At 45.9% G+C, this 27,245-nt stretch overlaps 1 protein-coding gene across 6 annotated transcripts in view; it reads right to left on the minus strand.

The window, feature by feature from the left end:
• The window catches only part of dgkg (diacylglycerol kinase, gamma), a 208,322-nt gene that overhangs the window by 44,842 nt on the left and 136,235 nt on the right, over positions 1 to 27,245 (minus strand). For 5 of the 6 annotated variants that reach the window (XR_013652859.1, XM_078939829.1, XM_078939828.1 and 2 more), the window contains exons 21-22: positions 11,851 to 11,941; positions 7,462 to 7,663 (exon numbers count right to left, since the gene is read on the minus strand). Coding sequence is in view for 5 of the 6 variants with exons in the window: in XM_078939829.1 (XP_078795955.1) it covers positions 7,462 to 7,663; positions 11,851 to 11,941 (293 nt within the window). In the remaining variant the exon portion in view is untranslated. Of the gene's footprint in view, positions 1 to 7,461; positions 7,664 to 9,011; positions 9,051 to 11,850; positions 11,942 to 27,245 lie in introns of those variants that run through there. The other variant, XM_078939830.1, reaches the window with a different exon arrangement.

A 27,245-nucleotide genomic window follows, 5' to 3' on the forward strand; every position in this document is an offset into this window, starting at 1 on the left:
CCCCCCCGGAGCAAGCCCAGGCCCCCACCCCCAGACGCCGGCCCTAGAAGAGCTCTGGTCAGGCCTCGACGGGACCGAGGAGGCCAACCGGCCGAGGCAACCACTGATTGCCTCAGCGGAGACCCCGACCCGCTAGCCCCCCCGACCCGTACTAATAATGGGCCCCCCCTCCCCCCCAGAACGCCCCCCCACAGGACAGGGCCGACAAGCCCCCCACCCCACCCCACCCCAGACCCCGCAGCCGAAGCGGGTGATACCCAGAGCGACCGGGGGCCCCGAGAGGGTTGTCCCGTCCCGCCCCAGAGCCAGGGAAGGGCCGATCCCAGCCCCAGGTGCAGATGGGCAGCCCATCCGGCGCCGCTGGGCCCCCCCCACCCGAGCAGGGCCCCCCGCCAACCCCCCCCAGCACAGGCAAAGGGACCACCCCCCCAAGCCAAGCCAGACCACCACCCCACCCCCCCACCACGCACCCCCACACCCAAGCCCAGAGGACCACGCAGCGCCCCAGCCCGCCCCACCCAGGCACCGGACCCGACCCCCCGACAAACGGAGCCCCCCACCGCCCCCGCCAGGCACCGGAAGCCCCGACCCCCACCCCAAACCACGGCAGAAGGGCAAGGAGCAGCGACGACCAAGCCCTCCACCCCCTAAGTCATGGAGTCAACCACAGGAGACCAGAGAGACTGAATTCTTTCAAAGTTACTTGAGCTTTGGGCTGACATTTTTTCCAAGCTGATATGATCAAACAGCAGATTTCTGTGTTGACTTATGTTTATATTTTTCTTGTTTTTCCAATTTATTAAAATAGTTTTTTTGGCAATACAAAGAGTTATGAAAATGATAGATGCTAATCCTTCTTCTAACTGGAAATCATTGTTGACGAAAACACATTAAACTCAGTTGGATATCAATTCATGATGGGAAACCTCAACTCTCAGACTTCAATGCAAACTGTACATTTCCTGTCGTAGCCAGATGGACAGTAACAGAACAAGTATAGAGATACAGTCACCAGAACCTCTACTGGGTACACCTTGCTGCTCTCTCCACACTTTTCCTTTCATTCCAGCTCAAACTCTTCTCTGACACTTTTCTCCACCTATTCCAACCTGCCTGCTGTCTTCTTCACTTCTTTTCCACTCTCTCTGTTCCTCTGGACTGCTGAGCCTAGACCCTTCAGATCCTCCTCCTCCTTCATCTCTTCTTCCTGTAACCTCACTCTTCCTCTTGGGTTCCTCTCATTCACACACATGTTCTCCGTCTTGCTGCCGCTAACCTTCATTCCTCTCCTTTCCAGGACAAACCTCCACCTCTCTAGCTTCTCCTCCACCTGTTCTCTGCTCTCACTACAAACCACAGTATCGTCTGCAAACATCATGGTTTGTGGTGGTTCCTGTCTAACCTCATCTGTCAGTCTGTCCATCACCAAACAGGAAGTGGCTCAGAGCTGATCCCTGATGTGATCCCACCTCCACCTTGAACTCCTCCGTCCCCCCTACAGGACATCCCACCACTGTCTTACAGCCCTCATGCATGTCCTGCTCTAACATTGTTCTCTGTCACTCCAGACTTTGTTATACAATACCACAGTTCCTCTCTGGGCACCCAAACTCTCTCCAGATCTACAGAGACTGTGTCTCTCTCTGTCTCTGACCTTCTCTATCAACATCCTCAAAGCAAAGATTGCATCTGTAGTTCTCTGTCTTGGCATGAAACCATCCTGCTGCTCACAAATGTTCACGTCTGCTCTTAGTCTAGCTTCAGCTTCTCTTTCCCATCACTTCATTGTTTAGCTCATCAGCTTCATTCCTCTGTAGTTATTACAGCTCTCAAAGTGTGGCTTTTATTTGGAAATCCAGGTCCGAGGGTTTGGAGGAAGACTGGTGAGAAGCAGAAACTTTGCTTTCTTCAATCCAAAATCACTGCAAGAGTCTAGAAGAATGAATTGAAGTATTGAAGATGGACATGTTTTTTGAAAATACTTTTTTGATTAACTTGATGTGATCATAATCTTTGTCTTTATCCTTTAGCAAAAACTGAGAAGTAAATGGTGATTTCTCCACAGAGTTTCTGATTTTCTGAAATCTGAGTTTTATGAGCTGGAACCCCAAATAATGTAAAAATAAACAAATAAATACTTGAAACCAATAAAACAGTGGACCCTGACTCTATATTCTACAAATAATAACATTTTTTGAAAATAATTGTGAAAATGAATACATTTTTCCCTGATATTCTAATTTTTTGTACAGGGTCTGTATTTATTAGCTTCTAGCACCAAAGTGCACCAGCCTTCATTTTATTTATGGCACTAGTTTTTGCTTTCAACCTGCCATTAAAGCTTTATCCTTGTTGCCAGGCAACTTCATGTTGCCCTATTTTTGGGATTTTGCTTCATGAGATGTGGACTTCATATTTCTACAGTGGGGCAAAACAGAATTCAGTCAGCCACCAATGGTGCAAGTTCTCTCAAATAAAAAGGGGAGACAGGCCTGTGATTTTCATTCTTCCACTTCAACTATAAGACTGGAAATGGGGGGAAGGAATCCAGGAAATCACATTGTAGGACTTTTAAAGGAATTCCTCAGTAACACAAGTATTTGTTCACCAACAAACAAACAAGATTTCTGTGTCTCACAGAGCTGTAACTTCTGCAGAGGATCCTCTGTCTGTATAAATGGTACCTGTTTGACCTGGTTATCTCTAGAAAGACACCTGTCCACAACCTCAGACAAGCTCCACTATGGCCTAGACCAAAGAGCTGTCTAAGGACACCAGAGGCCTGCACCAGGCTGGAAGACTGACTCTGCAACAGGCAAGCAGCTTGGCATGAAGAAATCAACTGTCGGGGCAATTATTAGGAAATGGAAGACATACAAGACCACTGATAACCTCCCTCTATCTGGGACTCCCCGCATTATCTAGGTGTGTGACAGATGCTGCAGACACAGCTGCGTTCTGACCATTTAGTGGTTTAACACGCCAATCCAACCCCTTAATGCTGTGCGTCAAGCAGGGAGTCTTTGGTATGACCTAGCCTGGATTTGAACTCACAACCTTCCAGTCACAGGGCAGACACTCCACCACAAGGCCACTGAGCTACCTCCGGAGCCCTGTGTCCCCGAAAGGACATTCAGAAGATGAATGGTTTTACTTGGAAAAAGCATCAAATCATTGAATGCACTCATTTGTTAATTAATCACGTCTTAGTGGGAACAAATGATTGCTTTCTGTCTTTTCTTTAATTTTTCAGATTTTACTAAAGAAAACAGACACAAAGAAACAAAGCAGTAGTCTACCCCCAAGGAGTGGCAAAAAAAAGATACAATTAAAAGTTTTCTGTCACTTTTCTCATTTAAATTGAATTTGAATGTATTTCTCAGTTACGGTGTGCAGTAAAAGCCTTACATGACATGCAATGAGTCAGAATAGCCCAGCAGCTATTTTTCATTTGTTGTCCTTAAACAAATGTTAAAACTGTCTCCCATAAAAGCTAAAAACAACAAATAAGAATAAAATCTTAAATATCAATAACAAGGATACACAATAAAAATACAATTAAAATACCTATTGACAAAAAGTACATCACAAAAAATTTAATGAATATAAAGACATAATTGCAGATTAGGCAAAAGGAGAGATTTATATTCAAATGTGATATAAACGGGTTTGCTGTGTTATTTAAACAGATTGTAAGTGAAGCGTCTTTAACGGACAGACTTCCATATTTGTGCTGCTCTGCCTGAGGAGAAGCTCCGGCTGAAGGCTCTTCACTTTCCTCAAACCGACCGTCGTGTCGGTCTTTAGGAGCTACTTCTGATTTGGACAAAGGAGTTCAGCGAATGGCTGACCAACCATTTATGGTTTTATAAAACAGACAGCGTTTTGTGTTCTTAATAGTGTTCTCCAAGCTCAACAGTTTATGCTTTTGTAAATGCGGAACAATGCTGATAACACAGAGTTTTTTTTATCAAGTATTTTCATTATTGACTTTCTTAATCTTATTTTTGATTTCTTTTATCTTGTTCTTCTTTTTCCCATTTTGTCTTTCAGCAGTTTGGCTGAAAGTTGATGGCGACCTGTCTAGGATGTCCCCTGCCTTTGCCCATAAGTGGCTGGGATAGGCTCCAGCAGCCCAGTGACCCCGAAAGGGACAAACGGAAGAAAATGAATGAATGAGCAGTTTTGGAAGTGCCAACACATATTTTGCTTTCTCTTTCCCTCTTTTAACAGCCGCTTGGATCACTCTGTTTCATTTGATCACTTTTTAAAAATAGCTTTGAATCATCATTTATTCTCTGCCAATGTTCCCATAGAGTTGTGGTTTTTCAGCCCAAAAGTCGTCTTAAGACCATCAGACCCAACAAAACCCCACCCAAAATGTTCATCAATGATTAATTAGCAGTAATTACTGATCCATTGTTTATTTCTTCCTGATTTGATTCAAAGCCCCTCTTTAACGTCTCTGCTCTGCCCCAAAACAGATGTTCCAGAGATTTTCACACGGCAAATCTTTTCTGTTTTACAAACGAAGTTTCAGAGGATTTTGAATTTGCTTCTGTCTCCATCATGCTGTCCTGCAGTTTCACTTTCCAAATTTTTGGTCTTAAAACAGATGTTTGATGACTTGTGCTTGCCTGTCTCCTGATCCTGCTGCAATGACTGAATTTCGGTCACATGCACACCTATGGGTTGACCTAGACGGGTGGACGGGTGACGCGGTGGAACGGGGCCCTTATGTCACTCTAGCATTAGGCACAGCTGCCCTTATGCATATAGGCTGTCTGTGGCTAAAAAACGGGCAAACCTTTCAATAACACGTCAGCGGCCCCCACTTATCACGCGAACAGGACTAACAGGCTCCTTGTGAAGTTTGCAGGAGTAAGGAGGGCGTTGAAAAAATGAAAAATCTTTACAGCACGCCTGCATCTCAACCACTTAACCATTACTCTCCCCTACATGTTGTATAAGTTTTCACTACGACCTGTCACCCACAGCATGCACCTAGAAAAAATCTGCATGAATAATTGAACTCTCCTGGTTCACTGAGCGGCCTACACCGTGACAGGCACAAGTTTGACCATTTCTACCAGTAAGGGCGGCTGGGATGAAGCCTAACTTACTCCTTCTGTCTTATCACAGGTGTTACAGGTTCTTGTTTGTCCGTAGACTCTCATTGCTGCGGTCACTAACGAACATGGTTGTCTCATAACAGCAACAACACATCTTCACATTGCTAAATGACCTCCAGGTTTGCATTGTGAGCATGCTGCGAGTCAGGCAATGAACAAACAGCCACACAACCTTTAAAGTGGAGGACCAAACATAATAAAGCTATTGAAACTTGTTTACACAACTCACGGTCCATTTGTGTCCTCCTTCATCGGAACACAAACCAGAGCAGAGACACTCGGACTGAGAGTCTGAGCTGAATCATGAGGTCAGAAGCGCCCAGAGCTCCTTTCACTCTGTCTCAGCGAGCCTGGATGATTGCATTATCTGCAGCAAATCAATTTAAAAGCTTTAGTTTATTTGTGCCAGAGAGAGCAGCTGCCATGAACGGTTAGTGGAATGATGAACATGCAGGCATGCAGACATCCAAGTCGGAGAGTTTCTGTCTGAAACTGGAGCTCCGGTCTTTGCTGTTTCTGAACATCATCAGGAAGATCTATTCTAACCCTGATGGACAGGAGCGGGACACACAGACAGGAGGAGCTTCCTATCAATCAGATCAAAGAATTATTCAGATTACCACTAAAAGATATTGCACTTTGACACCTCCTGGATGTGTTGTATTGTGATGATGTCATGTTGGACTCATTTTTGTTGGGAACACTACTGCCTCCCGAGCGCGGTTCAGCTGCAGCTCACCACTCCCCCAGGGGATGGGTCAAATGCGGAGAAGAATTTCCCCATTGAGGGATGAATACAGTATAAATTTATTTTATTATTTTTATTATTAGTAGCAGAGAGTCTAGTCCTGGCTGGTCGGATGCCTTCAAGTGTCCTCTGCAGAAGGTTACAGTGTACAAGGAGGGTTAGCAAAGAGACACATCTCTGCAACGTGGAACCAAACAAGTGGAAAAAAGGATGGATGATCAACAGAGATAGGGTTAGACATCAACCAAAAAGCATTTCAATGTAAAGCTGTGCATGTAAATGTTAACATGTTTACATGCATTTTTACATGCCACATAAATGAAGTTGACTGATTCTAAAATACAAACTGTGAAACTTCTTGGAAGCTGTTGTTAAAGTTGTACCTCCAGCTGTATCAATGCGTGTCTCTGTAGATGAACCTGCAGCTGTTGATGAGAGCTGTAGCTTTAATGTAATTGTCCAAGGCTTTCACTTGGAAACTCTGTTGTTTTGCTTTGCCTTTACAGCGCACTGATTTCCATGGAAACAAGGATTGTGCTCAGTCAGCTGATCTGAACTGAGGACAGCTCGGTGAGAGCATGCATGCGGAGGACCACATTCATGGTATCTTGTGTGTTTGCAAAGCCTTCCCACCCCCACATGAAGTGAAGGTTACACGAACTCCACACAGCCATAAAACAGTCTTTCTAGAAATTGTTGACTCTTTCCTGGATGAGAGTCAACAATACAAGAATTACTGTTTTATTACGGAGTTGATTGTTATTGCAAATAATTTTTATTTGTGCAACATTTTTTCCAAAGTTTGTCTTTTATCTCAACTTCCTGAAGTCTTACTGGTGTCACATCTTATTGCTGCACAACTGTCATGTTTTCATCCACGGATTTGGACTCCATTAATAATAGCTAAGGGGAAGGAGCAAAACGCCACCTCCCATTACTGAGATAGATACAAAACAAATAGTAAAGTCCCTGTAAACAGTTGAGTTGAGTGTTTAAAAGTACAATTGTGCCCCAAAAATGTATTTACAACCTATAGATTTGAAAGCATCAAAAGTTGATCAGAAACTGTTGGAAACTCTGACAGGAAAAGTTCTGTCAGACCCAAAGTCACTCGTGAACCAGAGGACGGGTTTTTGAGAGTTAACTCCTGCAGGATAGATGGGTCACAGGACAACAGCTTTGTGGTAGATGTAGTGAGACTGTCTGAGTTTGAAATGGGAAGAGGAGGAGCTGCAGGCTGGCTGGATCACCCGAGCCAGGAAGCTAAGACGTGCTAAGACGTCAGAATAAGACAAAGAGTCTTTTCTGGACCAGGAAACACTGCAGTGTTCTGAAACTTCTGCCTGCTAGACCCACATTTGTCTATGGGATTTAGAGGGTGGCCTGTCCCCCAGTGTTCGTGTTTAATTGGTGTTCTATCTTTATGTCGCCATGTCCTGATGTGCATTTCAAGTCATGTGTTGTTGGAACAGGTGGAACTAAAATAAGAAAGGCAAAGATTTGTGCTGATCTGCAGTTTTTTATCCAACAGCTATAAAGACAATCGTCCAGATTGATTTCTGGGTTCCTGCTGGGACTCACCCTGCATGCAGAACTTCAGCACTTTAGCACCTGTGACAGTGATGGAGGGGATTTTGTCTGTGACCTTCTTGCTCATGCGACTGTAGTTCCTCCTTTTCTTGGTCTCACCCCACAGATTGGAGCCGCCGTGCATGCTGGGAATGTTAAGAACAGCAATGCCCTCCAGGGATGTGTTGCTGAGGTCCAGGGTCACGCCGTCACACTGGGGGGAGACAATATTTAGGCAAGTTGTTACAAGTGAGCTCCAATTCCACCCCAAAACCTCCCCCCACTGTTCCCACCTGTTCCTTGGTCCTTCAAACCAGGACCATCCATCCATCCATCCATCCCTCCATGCATCCATCCATCCATCCATCCATCCATCCATCCATCCATCCATCCATCCATCCATCCATCCATCCATCCATCCATCCATCCATGCATCCATCCATCCATCCATCCATCCATCCATCCATCCATCCATCCATCCATGCATCCATCCATCCATCCATCCATCCATCCATCCATCCATCTATCCATCCATGCATCCATGCATCCATCCATCCATGCATCCATCTATCCATCCATGCATCCATCCATCCATCCATGCATCCATCCATCCATCCATCCATCCATCCATCCATCCATCCATCCATCCATGCATCCATCCATCCATCCATCCATCCATCCATCCATCCATCTATCCATCCATGCATCCATCCATCCATCCATCCATCCATCCATCCATCTATCCATCCATGCATCCATCCATCCATCCATCCATCCATCCATCCATCCATCCATCCATCCATCCATCCATCCATCCATCCATCCATCCAATTCAATTCAATTCAATTCAATTCAATTCAATTCAATTCAATTCAATTCAATTCAATTCAATTCAATTCAATTTTATTTGTATAGCCCAAAATCACAACAACAGTCGTCTCGATGGACTTCAAAGTAAAACATGAACTCAAAAGGATCATGAATTCAAAGAGTTCAATAGGAAAATATAAACTAACAAACTGACTAAGCTATACTGGCATCCCTGCCCTTAGACCCCCCTTCTCTGTAAGGAAAAACTCCTAAAAAAACGGATTCCGGAAAAGACGAAGAAACCTCAGGGGTGTCCACATGAAGGAGGGATCCTCCCCCAGGACGGACAGGCGATTTACCAGAACTCTTAGAGAAGAATTAACCAAGTCACAACTGTTTTGCATAACTTCTTGCAACATGAAAAAGAACATAGCTGTGGCTCCTCCCCCTTTACCTGCACGTGAGCTTGGAAACATACAAAGGGAGGGCAAACAGCCAACAGAAAAATGTACTCAAAACTGTCAGCAACCAACAGCTTGAAGGGTGAGAGGAAACAGTTTCATTGAGGTCAGACTTGATGGATACCAACGTTATGTTGGCTTGAGATTCTCAGGAAGAAGCTGCAGTTACTGCAGAGATGCAGCAGGACGGGCCGCAGACCCAGCAGAGGCAGTCAGCAGTGGGAACAGAACGCACACAGCTCACCTTAAAGCTCTCTGCTTTTAGAAATGAGCTGTGCAGGCTGTCCATGTGCTCACACCGCATGATTACAGCAGCCAGGTGTGAAGATGCTGTGAAACGGAAATTCCAGTTTAATTTGACTTTCTGCTGTAACTTCCCACACAGCTGAATGCAAAAGAAAAATCTGGCTGCTCTTCCAGTTTTATTAGCCTGATGGGAAGACCAATACTTTCGTATACGTTAGGGCCAAAATTATATGGAGTTCAATTCCGGTCAATTCAATTTTATTTCTACAGCCCAATATTACAACATTAGTCGTCTCAATTGGCTTCATACCAGTACTTGTATAATAAACATACAATCATAAGAAACATTAAGTCATAGAATTTAATAGGAAAATTCTAAACGAAACTGGGCATCCCTGCCCTTAGACCCTCCTTGGAGTTATATTTGTCTTTCAAGCAATACTTTTAGTATATCCATAAAAAATCTCTGGTATTCTGCAAAAGCAATTCTTCAATTTACCAACAGGAATTGTGCACCTTTGCTTACAGAATTTGTGTTTTGTTTCTTTCTTCTTCCAACATTTGCTTTATTTGCAGCTTGACTGGTCTTATTTTAACCACTTAAAGTTGCCATCAGATTGCTTTGTTGCAGTTGCCTCCGCTGCTCTCTTGTTGCAAATCAGACACATTGGTCAGAAGTGGGAGGGGTTTATGCGTTGTTTTTCAACACCGACTTTAGGATTTGGACTTACAGAATTGGTGTGTTGTTTTGCTGCCCACATTGCTAGTTTTTTGTGTTTTTGTTTAAAAAAAGCCTTCAAAGGAGCACAAAAGTAACCATTAGTTCAATGTAGTGAAGAAGACTGATTTATTAATAAACATAAACAATTATGCCAATGATGAAGAAGCTAGGCCCTTACACACTCTCAACGACCCTCATGTTCCACCACAGATGTGTGAAAGAGGAGAGCAGATCTACAAACCCTGGAGAGGAACTGTTCACCATAAGTGGCAGATTTGCTCTGTCAGGGGAGACATGGTGGTTTCTTCACGGGTTCATCTTTACACAACAGAAGCATCAGTCTTTTTACGGCCTGACAGAACAAGCAGGTTTTGTTTTTATCTTTATTCACTGTTGGTTTCATTTCATTATGCAATCTGATCTAAAGGGATCAGAACTAAAGTCTCCGAGTCATTTTTCATACAAACTTGGCAAATTGTCATCAGAGACACCCTGTGCTTCTGTTCTGAAGCTAAATTATACCCTGTGATTAAATGTCAAGTAACGTTAAAAGTGATGATGACGTTTGCAGCCATTGGGGCGAAAGAAAAGTTTCCATTGATTAGTTGAAAGCTCCTAATCAGCCTGACAGAAATGGTTCCATCACGTGTTTGTCTACACTCAAACAGGTGGGGACAGAAAGGGGGCGCTGGTACGACCTCCAGGCCCACCTCGCTGAACGTGGAGACGTGCTGCACCATCTCCAGGAGGTCTGAGCTCAGGGCCTTTCAGGGACACCTCTTAAAAGTATGACCATGAATGAAGCTAAAGCTTGAACACCACCAGTCTGAGAACATCTAATGTTTAGAGCTGAGACTGACACTAGTTCAGACATTCCTTTATGTTGACAGTGCTCACTTGTTTATCGCAAGAGTTACGTTCTAAGAATAGCACGCATCCAAATCCATGGAGTAGGATTCTAGACGTTTTCAGGCTGAAAAACTCCTCACTACACAGACGTGAACATTTCCACACGTTTCTTTCTTCTTTAAACTCTCAAAGTTCAACCTTCATAGTACAATAAGTCCAGGATTATAGATCTGCAACTCTGGCAGCTGCACGCATCGACATGGACGGGATGGATTGACAACATCAACAGCCAATCAGAACATAGCAGCGTGTTGGATATTAGCGTACAAAACTGCACTAAAAAGAATCTGGGAAACAGACGAACTCATGCAAAAGAGAAATGTATAAAAAAAAGGTTGTAGTGTGGAAAATAAACTTTTTTTAAGAGTTATCCAAGGGTGGAGAATTTGAAAGATATTGTTATTAATGGAGGTACAGTGATTATGCGCCTTTTATTCATCAAGCACCACAGCTTCTGTCCATCTCTGTTTGACCCCAGTTTCTGTCCTCTGACGGTCACCAGCGTTGCTGAGCACAGAGGAGGAGGTGGTGGTGGTGGGGTAGCAGACATGGACTCTGTGCACTCCAGATTTTGAACCAGCATGGACTGATCAGCACAGTGGCCCATCTATGTTTGAAAACTGCAGCAGAGCAGTTTGCTGTTTTTGACCCATGGGTCAAACAGGACCCCCCCCCCCCCCCCCCCAACCCTGCAGTCTGGTTGGACATCGGCTGAAGGGTCAATAACGACACAATTTTATCATTTTTTAGCCGCGCTCCTAGTTGTGGACAATGACTTAAGCAAGCAAGCAGCAGTGCATTATGGGAGTTTAACTTTGTTCATCCATTCATTTGATGCAAATTAATGGCCGTTTCCTGGAACCATAAATCAATACCTCTAGATTACTGTCATAATTGAGATGGCCTCAATAAACATAAAGGTGGAAACAACATATCACCCCGATGATCACCTTTTCCCTGAAGTCTTTTCTGATCTTGCTCATCTCTTCTGTGACTCTTATTTGGAGCGTCTGCTTTTGTGAAAGCTTCAGCAGAGGACGACACATGTCCTCTCCTCTCTTCATCCAGGACAAACACGTTGGATTTCTGATATGTAACTGTGTGGAAGTAAGTTTCATGTCAGCATCTGTGCTTCCTGCTGGTCTGAGCAGACACGGTGACTGAGGAGCTGCAATGTGAAGATTATCTAAGAATCTTGCACCTTTTCAGGAGCAAATAGAAAGACTTCCGGAAATAAAAGATGGAGCATCTCACCTCCACTTCAATGCACTCGTTCAGCTTCTTGCAGGTTGCAGATATGGTCTCTGTGGTGCCGAACTCAAAGTACCAGAGCTTGTTCTTCATTCTAGAAATGAGAGGGAACAAAAGGTTAGGAAACTTCCTGTTTTCAGCCTGTGGATCATGTGATGAAGAAGAGGGCATTCCAGTTTGTGTTTGCAGCTCAGGAAACTTTCTGGTTTCACACTCGGATCTTGGGGACCCCCACCCCCCAGTCTGACACGGGGGGCTAAGGTTGCTGAAGGGACAGTCAGTCACCATGCTTCATCTGAGGGAATGTTACAAATGTTTCCCAGAGAAGAACCTCCATGATGGAACTGTGGCCTCTCCATCCATGGCTGCATCGGGGGGTGGGGGTGGGGGTCTTCCTTGTTCCTATCCTGCTCCAATCGTGGTTTTTTACATGAACGCACAGAGAGGCTTCACTGTGTTGAACCTGGATGGGACTTTTGGCTCTCGAGAAGCTTTTCATTCTACAGTGCTTTGCGTGTCCTCCTGACTCCGCCTTTGATGTGTTGGTGGGGGCGGTGAGGACACATCCACCAGACAAAACAGTGAAGAAGCCCTGCTGCTTCACTGAGAGTAGAGAGGCAGCAGAGCTCGTCAGGATAATCTGTTCTTAATGGATTTCAGAGGAAATCTACGTCAGAAGACAAAGGTACATGTTCTGTCCTAGTTCCAGAAACCATTTTTCCATTCAAAATCATCCACTGTGAGTGGCCCGGTCCTGGACCAATCCAGCGTCGGTCCTGGACCAATCCAGGGTCGTCCCGGACCAATCCAGGGTCGGTCCTGGACCAATCCAGGCCCGGTCCTGGACCAATCCAGGGTCGGTCCGGTCCTGTACCAATCCAGGGTCGGTCCTGGACCAATCCAGGGTCGTCCCGGACCAATCCAGGGTCGGTCCTGGACCAATCCAGGCCCGGTCCTGGACCAATCCAGGGTCGGTCCGGTCCTGTACCAATCCAGGGTCGGTCCTGGACCAGTCCTGGACCAATCCAGGCCCGGTCCTGGACCAATCCAGGGTCGGTCCTGGACCAATCCAGGCCCGGTCCTGGACCAATCCAGGGTTTGTCCGGTCCTGGACCAATCCAGGGTCGGTCCTGGACCAGTCCTGGACCAATCCAGGCCCGGTCCGGGACCAATCCAGGGTCGGTCCTGGACCAATCCAGGGTCAGTCCTGGACCAATCCTGGCCCGGTCCTGGACCAATCCAGGCAATCCTGGATTGGTCCTGGACCAATCCAGGGTCAGTCCTGGACCAATCCAGGCCCGGTCCTGGACCAGTCCAGGGTCAGTCCTGGACCAATCCAGGCCCGGTCCTGGACCAATCCAGGGTCAATGTAAACTGTTGGCCTCCACCTCTGACTCTTGTTCTCCACTCGGAGGCGTGACAGACAGTGGTTTTTGTTATTTTACTGCTGAGCTCCGTCATTTTGTTAAAGACAGAACATGACTAGAACAAAACAGAGACCAAACCAAACCACAGGAAGAGAAAGGTCAAGAGAGGTCCAAACCATGCTGGTATGGTGAATGCCACGGTGGGCTTTGCCTTAGTCCCAACCGCCTGTATGGGTGGATGAGGGCTGAATGTGGGGCAAACATGGGCAAACTGGTATGGGGTACACAGGTGGCCCGTCTGATATATCCAGGTCTTAGACCGCTCAGCAAACCCGTAGAGAAAATGTTCATACAAATTTTTTAGAAACATTTTCTTTTACAGTACAGTACTTACAGTATACTTAAGTGGTATTTACATGGTACTTATTGTGTAAATACTTGGTACTTACAGGGTAAATTTTGTGTCTACTCGGTACTTATGTTCAATGAAACTGGACTGTAAAAGAAAGTCATCCCTATTTCCACTCAACTACATAGTACTTTCAGTAGTAAAGGCTGGGACAGCTTTACTACTTAACTGACTTTCTTTCACAGTCCAGTTTCATTGTACTTAAGGGGTAGTTTCTGTGGTAAATTCATGGTAAATACCATGAAACATACGAGTGCAGACCTAAAGGTCAAGGTATTTTATTTGTACTTACCTTGTTCTTACATGAGGTAAGTACCACAAAAGACACCTTTGCTCAACATGTAAATACCCAGTAAGTATATTAGAAATACCCAGTATGTACCACATAAGTATGAACCAAATAGTACCACATAAATACACAGCAAGTACCATGTAAATACCCTGTAAGTACCCAGTAGTTACACAATAAGTACCATGCAAATACCACTTAAATACACTGTAAAAAATGTGCTGTAAAAGAAAGCGCTACCCATTTTTTCTATGGACACGCTGCGACAGGTCGTAGAGCCCCCCCCCAGCAGAAGCTGTGGCTTCAGCTTCTCCTCTGGCTGAAGGTCTTCCCGTGTCCTGACTAAGAAGAAAGCTTGTGTGAGGAGGAGAAGCTGCAGGTGAGATGTACTTTACCTGCATGTGAGCTTGCTGCATAAACACTCCCCTTAATGGTGTTGTGGGTGTGCAGAGCAAACACCCTGAGTTTGTGTGTGAATGGGTGGATGGGAAACATCACAACCCTCAGAAGCAGAAGATCCATCTAACGTCTGGCAGAGAAGCAGGTCTTTGGTAGAACTCAAGTTCAGACCCCCCCCCCCCACTTCAGGCGCCGTCTGTTTTGGTAAAATGTCTTTTTCTGAGAACTGAACATAATCTCCGTTTGTGTTTGGTTTTCCTCTCCCCCTCAGGGGCTTAAAAAATAGAAAGAAGGAGTTTCTGTTAGCCCCGCCCCCTTCATAAGGGTCCTGTTGATGACCATGACGCTGCGTCCTGACTGCCTTACAGCCGCGGCTGAGGGCGCCCGCTGTGACCACACCGACAGACTTGGATGAGTGGTATTTACAGTGACATGCATTACACCTGAGGGCGTGTCTGCTGAGTTTGGGTCTCAACATTAGCTGGAAATAACAAAACCTGCACTGTCACACTACACACACACACACACACAAAGACACAACAACTCAGACAGTTTCATTCTGACAGCAGAGATATCAAAGAACAATCTAAGCTTCTTTAGTGACCTGAGTTTCTAACTTCCTGATTGAAGCTGCTGACAGTCAAATGTCTGATGTCCTGTGTGCAGCTTCAGCAAGTCACTGCTCACAAACACCAGTTTGAGTTTGGTTTCCTACGTCATATGGAGGAAGAACGTTTGGATGATATTCCCGTATGGGTGCAGCAGAGAGTGTGACATTCACACACACATTCAGACACTGGCGCCAACCTATGGCCACAAGGGAAGTATGGGGTTCAGTGCTTTATCCAAAGACACTTCGACACATATGCCGGAAACAAACCAGCAATCTTCTGCTGGTTGAACGCTCTACCTCTGGACCACGGCCGCCCCAACTGCACCACAATTCAAGTTAGAACCCAGATCTCCTGGAGTCACTGGTGATCCTTCGTGATGTGACAGCATCGTTTGGACATGCAAACACCCTGCAGAAGCAAACATGGTGGCTGTTGACACAACAGCTGAGTGCAGTGAGGGTGTGTCTGAATTCAGAGGACGGCGTCCACAGAAACACTTTACGAGGAGCCCACAGCCTGCTCTGTTTGACCAGAGCTGCTAATGATTTGCACCCCCCACCTTAATACCTCCCCAGAACCTGTGCTGCTGTCAAATGAGGGGATTATGAGTACATTTGAGATCACAATTAATTGATTCTCCGGCAGCCGAGCCGCCCAACCTCATTAAGCTGCTTCCACTTGAGATGCTCCTAAAAAAAATGCAATTAACTCATTCTTCCTCTGCTGTCTCTGATGGACGATAAGCCTTTCCGCCACCATTCCCATGATTCTACCCCAAAATGAATGCAGACTTGGGACAGAAAAGGATTTTAAATAATCAAACAGATCCAGGGAGAGGAAAGCCACTTCAGTCTGTCATTATTGCTGCCCCGGTTTGGGGGAGCAAACCTCAAGCAGGAACCTCCTCCTCCAGGGGACTCCTCCACAACAGGAGGCGCTGAAGCTGTTGTGAGGACAGGAGAGGACAGAGTGGGAGCGCTCTCTTCAGTTTCTGGTTTCATCCAAAACTCACTGCTTAGGTTCATGTTGGTGGTGGTGGAGTTCTTATAAAGGTCACTCCATAAACTGGATTGGTACTGAAAGACCTGGCATGGTATGCGCCATTTCCTCAGTACAAATCCAGCAAAGAACCACAAAGCTGGTCTGAGCTTCTCAAAGGGCGACACTTCTTCCTCCACTTTTCCTCTTCAAGAACCTCAACTCCCTCCATTGCTTTCTGCATAACCATGCCAAAGGTGTTTCCACTGGACTTTTGATCATCATGATGCCATTTCTTCTTAGCAAAATTTAAAAACTGGGTTGTTTTCTAAAAAATAGTTTCTGCAGAGCAGCAGGAACCTTAGAAATTCTCCACTGAGTTGTGGGCGGGGCCGTTGGCACTCAGTAAGCCTGCCCTTTGTTTACACTCTGGCTTACAGCCCATCACCACCCCAACCTAAGCGGGTGAGTAACATCAGATCCATCCATCCGTCCAGTTCTGATCCAGATTTCGGCTCAGACCAAGAAAACAAAGACGTTCGTGGATCTGTTGGTCTGCAGTTCCAACTTCATGGTTCCTACTCCTTCAGATTCACACAAACACACGGTGCTCACAGCATCTGCTCCCTTTGGTTCTCCTCCTCTCTGTGGAAAGTCTGTCTGCATTCAGAAGAGAACCGCACCAGAGTTCATCTGCAAGTGAACAGAGACCCAAACCAGAGTTTGGGTGAGCTTTCACACCTGACAAACCAAAAGGAGCACCAGGCGAAACCTGGGGCCTCATTTCTAAAACTTTGCGTAGGATTTGCGTCAGAAGTGGCGTACGGATGAAACATAGGACGTGCGTACGCACAGAAATATTTGGATTTATAAAACCGTGCGCACACACATCCTACAGAGTTTTCCCTTAATGAATCACAATCAATTCTAAATGCAGCGCAGCTTTTGCGGCTTCATGACACACCCATAGTTACCCATAAATAGTCCGTGAAACGCCCACAAATGAATATTCATTGATTGCGAAATCATGGCAAACACAGAGAGGAAATCAATAAAACGTAACTTCACTCAATGTGAAGTAAAAGTTATCGTTGGCGAGGTGGAAAAGAGGAGAAAAGTGTTGTTTGGAGGGCACAGTGTGGGCATTACTAATGCACATGAGCGGCAAACGGCGGCAGACGCCGTAAATCCTGCAGCCTCACAACCTCGGACCGTGGCCGAAATAAAAAGAAATGGTCGGACATCAAAGTCGAGGCAAAAAGACGTCTAGCGCTCCATCACCAGAGTGTGTCTGCCACGGGGGGGGGAAAGGGGACACCGGAGCTGACCCCTCTTGATGAGAGACCATCCATTTAATTGCATCTGACAAGCTACAGATGTCAGTAATAATCGACATGGAAATGGAAAATTGTTCAGCAAATGTAATTTCTTGTTGCTGTATGTCACATTCAGACATGCATGCATACGCCAGACATTGTATGGCATATGTATGCATACCATGATACCATGGTATGCATACCATAGTATGCATATGTATGCATACCATGATTCCGTAGCTTATGAAGAAATGTTTTACAATGAAAACAACTTTCCCCTGTGTGATACATTCACCCTCCTGCTGCTCAGCTGTACTCCCTCTGGAGGTCGCCCTTCCTTCCCTGTCCGCTGTTTTCCCCCAACAGCTGGTTCTCATTATACTTTGATTTGGTTCCTTTTTAAGGTTTCTGTTCCTGCATACGTTTGTCGCAGCGTCCTGTTTGGATGTTCTCTGTTTGGCTTAACTCTTTGGCATTAAATAGCCTTCATAGTTCCTTCAGTCTCCTTGTCCTTCCTGCATCTGGGTTAAACCCCTTGAGTTCACGTAACACAGTGGACAATTAATACATCTGTCTGTCTGTCTGCACCTATATCTGCTCCGCCAGACGGACACATTAACTAGAATATCAGTTTTGTACATTATTTCGTTCCGTTAACTATATTATTTATGAGGGTGAATTGCACAACATGCCAATATTGCAGAACATATTTCACTTTTCTTTTTGCAAATATGTGTTCATTTGAATTTCTGTTGTAATTTTCGTTTGATGTTTTTGTTTGTTTCACTGCTGATCGATCAAATGGGTGTTGGTGTAGCTGTTAATTGTCAGACCTGCTTTGTGAAGTCTTCATGTTATTTCTGAGAGGCAGTATTGTCATTTTCACTTTCAGGTGTTTCTTCCATCTGCCGACGGTGTCGCCGTTTCTCATTTCACCCGTTTTTGTGCGTACGCCTGGGTCAGAGCGTGAAGGACCGCACATTTTCCCCTCAAGTTTGCTTTTTATAAATATCAGTTCAGGAAACACATCCGGTTCTCGTCAGAACTTCTTCTGAAAGCCCGGTGGTGGTATGTCCTGACAAGATGCTGGAGGCTGGTTCCACAAAGTCCATCAGATCTTAAACTCGTCAGCACTGCTCCAGGGTAGCATGTCCACCTCAGTCCTTTAGGGTATTTGAGCGCTGATCCCTGCAGCTCCTGCCTTCTGGTGCTGATGAAAGGCTGAGCGATATTTTCTTTACTTTCTCTTGAGAAATGTTGGCAATATTTGTGTTGGAAACCTACACAGTGTCTGCCCGACAGTGTGGACTTCTTTGGAATTGAAAACATCCCAGCGAAGAACTTTGTGTTGCTCTTCTTGTGTTTAGCTACCAGTGGGTTAAAGCAACACGTTAGTCAAACTATAGCGCCTCCTGCTGCTTAATTGGGAATAATTAGATGATTGGGTAAATACAAAACAAAAATAAAATAAACACTACTGAACATTTGTTTTAATATGTAGAAGCTGAGGGCTTTAGTTGGAGTTTACCATTCATGGTTAAGGGCTGCAAATATTTTATCAATGCTAGCCCTACTGGGTGACCTTTGACCCTCAGCTTCAGTGATTTTCTCCAAAAGTTTGAAGAAGAGATTTGTTTAGAACTGTTAAAGCTTGTTGGGAATTTCTCTTCCTCTTTTACAGCTGTTTGCCTTAGTCTCAACGAATGGGCAAACCTGTACGGGTCATTTCCCCCCAAATCCTGGGACCTACGTAAGGAGCCCGTTGGTGCTGGTCACATGACCAGCGTTGCTCCTGCCTGGCTGTTGCCTGGCTGTTGCCTGGCTGTTAGAAATGAAGAAATTCGACAGAGCGCAGTGTGTGGACGGCCTTAGGGCACTTGCATATGTGTGCATTAGTGCACGGTCAATAAAGAGCCTGTCAGGTTTTGTCGAGGACAGCCAAAAAGGAAACCCAAGAGTAAAGGGTAAATAGTCTGTTTATTGTCCTGGTCAGGAGTTTGCAGTACTGAAGGACCGTGGAAACTTCCCGCCAGCAGGGGGAGCAGGACTTGGTAGACTCACAGCCGTGAGAGGAACAGGCAGGGACAGTGGGAAAGGCAGATGGAGATCCAGTGTTACTGGCAGCTGCCATTACCTCCTCCTCAATGTCCGCATTGAGCACAGCCACTCGTGCCGACCGAGGTAATGGCACTGCTACTGGCTCCCCGTCCCTCCTGGACAGGGCGTCCGCTTTTGTGTTCTTCGATCCGGGCCTGTAGGACAGGGTGAAATTGAAACGGCTAAAAAAGAGCACCCATCTAGCTTGACGAGAGTTAACCCTCTTAGCAGACTTCAGAAACTCTAGGTTCTTGTGGTCGGTATAAACCAGAAAAGGAAGTTCGGTCCCCTCCAGCCAATGACGCCATGCCTCCAAAGCCTCTTTAACAGCCAACATCTCCCTGTCACCCACGTCATAATTGCATTCTGCACTTGTTAACCGCCATGAGAAAAAGGCACTTTGTTGGATCTTTTGGTCAGACCACATCTCTAGGATAGTACCGCCCCAACTCCAATGTCTGATGCATCCACCTCTACAATAAACTGTTTCGTAGGGTCAGGAGTAATCAGTACCGGAGCCGATGTAAATAGGTTTTTTAAGGTTAGAAACGGCTTGTCAGCAGCCTCATCCCAGAAAAACACCCTCTTAGAGGAAGTGAGGGCATGCAATGGAGATGCAACCCGACTATAGTCCTTTATAAACCGCCGGTAAAAATTGGCAAAACCCAAAAAACGGAGTTGTTTGCGGTTCTCAGGTCTTGACCAGCTAAGGACTGCTTGGACCTTACTTGGGTCCATCTTTACCTTACCCCCCTCAATAACCATGCCCAGGAATGATGTGGTAGAAGCGTGAAATTCACACTTCTCAGCCTTGACGAACAGTCGATTTTGAAGGAGTCTCCGGGGAACCGCACAGACATCCTGAATGTGTTCAGCCTTGGAGCGAGAAAATATCAGGATGTCATCTAGGTAGACAAACACTTACTTGTTAAACATATCACCTAGGACATCATTCACGAGGTTCTGGAAGACCGCAGGTGCATTGGTAAGACCGAAAGGCATGACCTGGTATTCAAAATGACCTGAGGGAGTATTGAAGGCAGTCTTCCATTCGTCTCCAGTTCTCATTCTGACTAGGTGGTAAGCATTGCCCAAGTCCAGTTTGGTGAAGATTTTGGTTCCCTGGAGGAGTTCAAAAGCAGATGACATTAGAAGAAGAGGGTAACTGTTGCGGATAGTGATCTGGTTCAAGCCTCTGTAGTCAATGCAGGGGCGTAGGGCTCCATCCTTCTTCTTGACAAAGAAGAAGCCAGCACCAGCCGGGGAAGAGGATGGACGGATAAGGCCCGCTGCCAGTGATTCCTTGATGTACTTCTCCATTGCCTCCCTCTCAGGACCTGACAGAGAATATAAATGTCCCCTTGGTGGTGACGTACCTGGTAGCAGGTCGATGGGACAGTCATAGGGACGATGAGGAGGCAATGAAGAGGCCTTGATCTTGTTAAACACCTCCTTGAGATCGTGGTAAACCGCAGGAACTCTGGATAGATCAGGATAGGTTTCTATGGTGGTGACTTTCTGATCTGGTGAAGGCGTTCCCACAGCACAAAGACAATTAGTAGGACACTCAGACCCCCAACCCAAGACTGTTCCAGACAACCAATCGATCTGAGGATTGTGTTCCTTCAACCAAGTTAAGCCCAAAAGAAGGGGAGAGTTAGTTTGTTTAATGACGTGAAACTTTATTTGCTCAAAGTGATTATCAATCTGCATCCTTATTGGTTCTGTGAGCTGATGACTAGACGTGATGACGTGCCCATCAATGGCTCTGACACATAGTGGTTTAGGTAGGGTGAAGACTTTGATTCCCCACTTTCTGACGAATTCTTCAGACATGAAGTTACTGTCAGAACCGGAATCAATGAACACAGTCTCTGGGAAGACCTCACCTCCGACATGAAAAAAGGCCCAGGTCTGATGATCTGAACCGGAAAAGGAGGACATTGAACGGCTCACACACGTCTCCTCCTTGCGTGTGGAGCCTTGTCTTTTACTGGGCACCCATTGATTTGGTGATCTGGAGAACCACAGTAAAAACAAAGTCCTCCGTTAAGGCGTCTCTTTCTCTCCTCCCGGGAGAGGCTGGTTCGACCCAATTGCATCGGCTCCTCCTCCACAGGATGGCGAATCAGAGGTGATGTTCTAGTGGGAGAAGGACGTGACTGGAAAAAACTGTGAGAACCAGGTCTTCGCGCCCTCTCCTCTCTCCTCTCCTGGATCCGCCGGTCAATACAGGAGGCTAGAGCGATGAGGTTGTTGACATCTTGAGGCAGCTCACGAGCTGCCAATTCGTCCTTAACCTGCTCAGACAAACCCTGGTAGAACATATCAAACAGGGCATAATTGTTCCATTGGCTGTCAGCCGCCAGTGTGATTATGCCACCTGATGGCATAATCATTGACAGAGTCTTTCCCCTGGCGTAAACGGGACAACTGGTGTGCTGCATCCTGCCGGGGTTTCAATGGATCAAAAACCCGACTCAGCTGAGCTGAAAAACTCTGGTATGAGGAACAAACCTCGGAACCCCTTGAACATTCAGCAGTAGCCCACTGAGCAGCACGCCCCATCAGTAGGGAGATGACATATGCCACCTTGGCCTTCTCACAGGAGAAAGAGGATTAGTGCAGGGAAAGCTGGATTTCACACTGGGTCAAAAAGGTCCGCCATGAAGTAGGATCCCGATCATATCTCTCCGGAGGGTGGGTATGAGGTACAGGTGCAGGTTGACTTACTGGTCCGGCAGGTGTCACACTGGCGGCAATACTGGCTTTGTCCAGTCTTCTGGAGATCTCTTGTAACTCTGAGGATAATTCCCCCAGCTGTGTCTCGAAGTTGTAGATTGCAGACTCCACTCATGCCTTCCACTCCTGAGTGGGTTTTGGGTCCGTCATGTCCGGAACGTTCTGTCAGGTTTTGTCGAGGACAGCCAAAAAGGAAACCCAAGAGTAAAGGTTAAATAGTCTGTTTATTGTCCTGGTCAGAAGTTTGCAGTACTGAAGGAGCGTGGAAACCTCCCGCCAGCAGGGGGAGCAGGACTTGGTAGACTCACAGCTGTGAGAGGAAATGAGCGGACAGCGCTGGGAGCGGGGAGAGAGCCTGGATGCCGCTGATGAAGTTGTAAACACTAGGAGACCTCGGCAGAGGAATCTTCACTTTATAAAGTCAATGGAAAGTCTTGGCTTACAATGCGAATCCGTGTGGATGGAGAAGGCGAGGCGAGGCAATTCAAGGCCAGGCGGTGACCTGACGTGACGATAGCTTACGATCCGTGCGGATGTGTGGACAATTTAGCTGGAATAAATCAGAGAAGACTGACGTCTTGGATGGCATAAGGACGCCGTATGACATCATTGTGACGCTCCATTTATCAAAGGTTTGGGTTTAAAGATAACAGTATGGATGTCTGGCACTCCTAATGTGGTTACCTTACACACACTGGCTCTCCGTGCAAAAAGTTTGGAGATCCGTGCTTTAATGTGACCCCCCCTTCTGCAGCCAAATCAGTTTCAGCTGCTCTGGGTGTATTCACTCAGGTTTAGGAATTTACAGGAATTTTCCTGATCTTTAGTATGAGGCCGGTCTTCACTCTGATTCCTCTGAGTGAGGTTTTCTGTCGGGTTCAGATCTGGACTCTGTGCAGATCAGTCATACTAGATCATCCATGTCTTCCTTTCTGCTCTGACGTGCAGCGGTGTTGGAACAGGAAGGTCCCATCCCTAAACTGTTGTCTCCATGTTAGGATTCTCTAAAATGTCCTGGTCTGCTCCTCCCACTGCTGCAAACTGGGGGATGAGGAGGTGAGTGCTAAGCGTGTAAACGCGGCACACATCCAGGCGTGAGGAGCGGCGAGAACAACATGGCCCAGTGCTGAAGGCTTTGGGCCTCTCTCAGGGGTCAAAGATGAGCCATCATCTGCTGCAGACTCGTGACTTTCAACTGGAGGAGCTGCGAGGCTTCAGAGACACACACTCTGCCAGGACATCAGTCACAGCACAACAGAGCAGTTGGAGCCGCCAATCAGAAACGCACAGAACAATGTGTCAGTGTTCACTGGCTGCTCAGACGGCGTTAGCATTTGTGGACATTCTTGTGATCAGGAAACTCAAGCAGATCCAGGAGATGAGTTGTGTGGACTTCCTGTGACGTCATTTCCGGGTGAGCTATTCCCAGTGCTAGCTGTGTGACTGCTGTCCTCTTGTTTGGCATCAGCCTTACTACTATTGCTTACTCTAAGGGTTATCTGGGTTAATATTCACATCTAGTACCTTTTATTAGCGAATTCACCACTGTTAAACCGCTTGCTGTTCACTTTTCTCATTTTGCTAAATAAACCACTTCTCTTTACTTAAACACCGCTAGCCTTAGCTTAGAACCTAGTATGGCCACCACCTCTCCTTCCGCCTCTCCTCCTTTCTCCTGCCCCATGTGCCATATGTTTAGTGATGATCCTGCCTCCTTTAGTGAAGATAGCGGTAGGTGTGTTAAGTGTAGTCTTGTGTTAGACTTGGAGGCCAGGCTGGAGCAGTTAGAAGCGCGGCTCCGCACAGTGGAAGCTAAGCCGGCTAGCCAGGTCGTTACTCGTAGCGCGGGCCGCGCTACCAGGGCTAACTTAGTTAGCACCCCAGCGCCCTCCCAGCAGCCGGGAGACAGTCAGGGGTTTGTACCGGTTGGGAGGAAACATAGTGCTAAACGCAAAAACTTAGAGCACCCGAGACTCCACGTTAGTAATAGGTTCTCCCCCCTCAGCGACACACCCGCTGAACACTCAACTCTGGTTATAGGCTCTTCTGAAGTTAGAAACGTGGAGCTCCCAGCGGCTACTGTCAGGTGTTATCCGGGGGCCAGAGTTGGTGACATCGAGGGGAACCTTAGGATGTTAGCTCAGAATAAGTCCAGGTTCCGTCGAGTCGTGATTCACGCAGGCGGTAATGATGCCCGACGGAGACAGTCAGAGGTGGTTAAGTTAAACGTAACTTCGGTGTGTAAACTGGCTAAGACGATGTCCGACACTGTAATTTTCTCTGGTCCCCTGCCGAACTTAGTCAATGATGAAATGTACAGCCGCTTTTCATCATTTAACCGCTGGCTTTCTAGATGGTGCCCAGAAAACGGCGTTGGTTTTGTGGATAACTGGAGCGCGTTTTGGGGGAAGCCCGGTCTCATGCGGAGAGACGGCGTCCATCCCACTCGGGACGGTGCCGCTCTTCTTTCTAGAAACATTTCTGCTAGCCTTAGTCTGTTAACCTGACAATCCAGAGACGAGACCCGGGCGCAGAGCAGCAGTGGAAAACGCTCCTCTGAGCCTCCCTTAGGGTTAGTGCCGGTGCAAAACCCATGCAGGGAAAGTCAAGCAGGTCCTAGCTTTAGCTTATGTGCTGAAAGACAAATGAAAGGAGCGCGTCATAGAAACCTTACAGTGACAGACAGCAGTTCTCACAAGCAGAATTATGATGTCATTAAATGCGGTTTATTAAACATTCGATCCATTTCCTCCAAGTCCCTCTTAGTCAACGAGTTAATTACTGATAACAATCTTAGTCTTTTAGCCTTAACAGAAACTTGGCTCCATCAGGATGACTATGTTAGATTGAATGAAGCAACCCCCCCCACTTATGCTAACTATCAGAAATCCAGGATTTCAGGGAAAGGAGGTGGTTTGGCAGTAATATCACAGTCTAGCTTACTTCTCAGCCCTAAAGTTAAAAATGCTTATAATTCATTTGAAAGCATCATATTGTCTTTAAGTCACCCAAACAGGAAAACTCCAAAACCTGTTTTACTCATAATTATTTATCGCCCCCCCGGCCCATATTCAGAATTTTTAACTGAGTTTTCCGACTTCCTATCGACTATTGTCTTAGATTCTGATCAAATTATAATATTAGGGGATTTTAATATTCATGTTGATGACCCCAGTGACTGCCTAGGAAAGGCTTTTGCAGCTTTATTAGATGATGTTGGTTTCACCCAAAGTGTGAATGAACCCACTCACTGTCATAAGCACACCCTGGACCTTGTTCTAACCCATGGTATAGAGATCAGCCAGCTGAGTGTCCTTCCTCTTAACCCCATCATTTCTGATCACTTTCTGATTACCTTCCAGTTTACACTGGAACATCCTTCTGCCCCAGTGAATAAGAAACAGCTTAGAAGAACCTTAACTGACCGTTCTGAGTCTGAGTTTAAACACACAGTTCAGCCAGTACTTAGTGATATTCTGAGAAAATACTCTGAGACCAGCTCCCATAGTATCAGTCCTAGTATAAATGACCACTTTGTTAATGATGCCTTACAAGCCCTCAGGAGTACACTCGATGTTGTTGCCCCCCTGAAACCTAAGTTCGTCAGACAAAACCGAGTAGCACCGTGGTTTAACGCTGAAACTCATTCTCTTAAACGAGAAACCCGTAAGTTGGAAAGAGAATGGCGCCGCTCCGGTTCAGAGCAGTCTCTGGATATCTGGAAACATAGCCTATTAAATTATAAAAAAGCCCTGCGTAGAGCTAGAAGCCAGTACTATTCAACCTTAATATCAGAGAATGGAAACAATCCAAGATTTCTTTTTAGCACTATAGCTAAATTAACTCGCAGTCAGAGCTCAGTAGAACCACATGTTCCTGTTTCTCTCAGCTCTGATGATTTTCTTACATTTTTCGATAGTAAAATCTCAAATATTAGACATAAGTTAAATCAAGTTATTCCTACTATCAGCCCAGAACAGGCTGAAGCGGTAGAAATGGAGGCATCCATAGAAACCTCTGTAACATTAGACTGCTTCACTGCTGTGGATCAAGCGGAAATAACATCAATTATTACGTCCTCCAAATCCTCAACGTGTCTGTTAGACCCAATTCCCACTAGACTTTTTAAAGAAACTTTTCCCCTAATTAATGATCCCATATTAACAATGATAAATGCCTCTCTGGAAACGGGTTACGTGCCACAGTCTTTTAAATATGCAGTTGTTAAACCTCTTCTGAAAAAGCCCAGTTTGGATCCTAGCATCTTGGCCAACTATAGACCGATATCAAACCTGCCCTTTATTTCTAAAATCCTAGAAAGAGTTGTAGTTAAGCAGCTTTAGCGCAACCTACAGGACAACAGCCACTTTGAAGACTTTCAGTCGGGGTTTAGACCTCACCACAGTACGGAAACTGCACTAGTTAGAGTCTCTAATGACTTGTTATTGGCCTCAGAAAAGGGACTACTTTCTATTCTGGTCCTGTTGGACCTCAGTGCTGCCTTTGACACTATCGACCACGGTATTTTACTCCATAGATTAGAGCAGGACATAGGGATCAGAGGATCTGCTCTCCAGTGGTTTAAATCCTATCTGTCCGATAGGTATCAGTTCGTTAATGTAAATGGCCATTCCTCTCAGTGCACTCGAGTCAACTATGGAGTCCCACAGGACTCAGTCTTAGGACCCATCCTGTTTACGCTTTATATGCTACCCCTAGGAAACATAATCAGGAAACACAGCATCAATTTTCATTGTTATGCCGATGATACGCAGTTGTATTTATCCATGAAGCCTGACCAGAATGACCAGATAGAGAAACTGAACGCCTGCATCAGTGACATCAAGACCTGGATGACAATTAATTACCTCCTTTTGAACCCAGAAAAAACTGAGGTCATTATACTTGGTCCTAAAAACCTCAGAGATGCTCTGTCTGCTCAGATAGTCTCCCTGGATGGTGTAAGTATAGCCCCCAATTCCACAGTTAGAAACCTTGGGGTTTTATTTGACCAGGATTTATCATTTAAGGCTCACATATCTCAGGCGTGTAGAACTGCCTTTTTTCACCTGCGGAATATTGCTAAGATCAGAAATATACTTTCTAAGAGTGATGCTGAAAAACTCATCCATGCATTTGTTACGTCGAGGCTGGATTACTGTAACTCCTTGTTAGCAGCGTGTCCTA

This window comes from Oryzias latipes, chromosome 21 (assembly GCF_053564925.1).
Source record: "Oryzias latipes strain Hd-rR chromosome 21, Olatipes_Hd-rR_3.1".
In the NCBI taxonomy this organism is placed as follows: Eukaryota; Metazoa; Chordata; class Actinopteri; order Beloniformes; family Adrianichthyidae; genus Oryzias; species Oryzias latipes.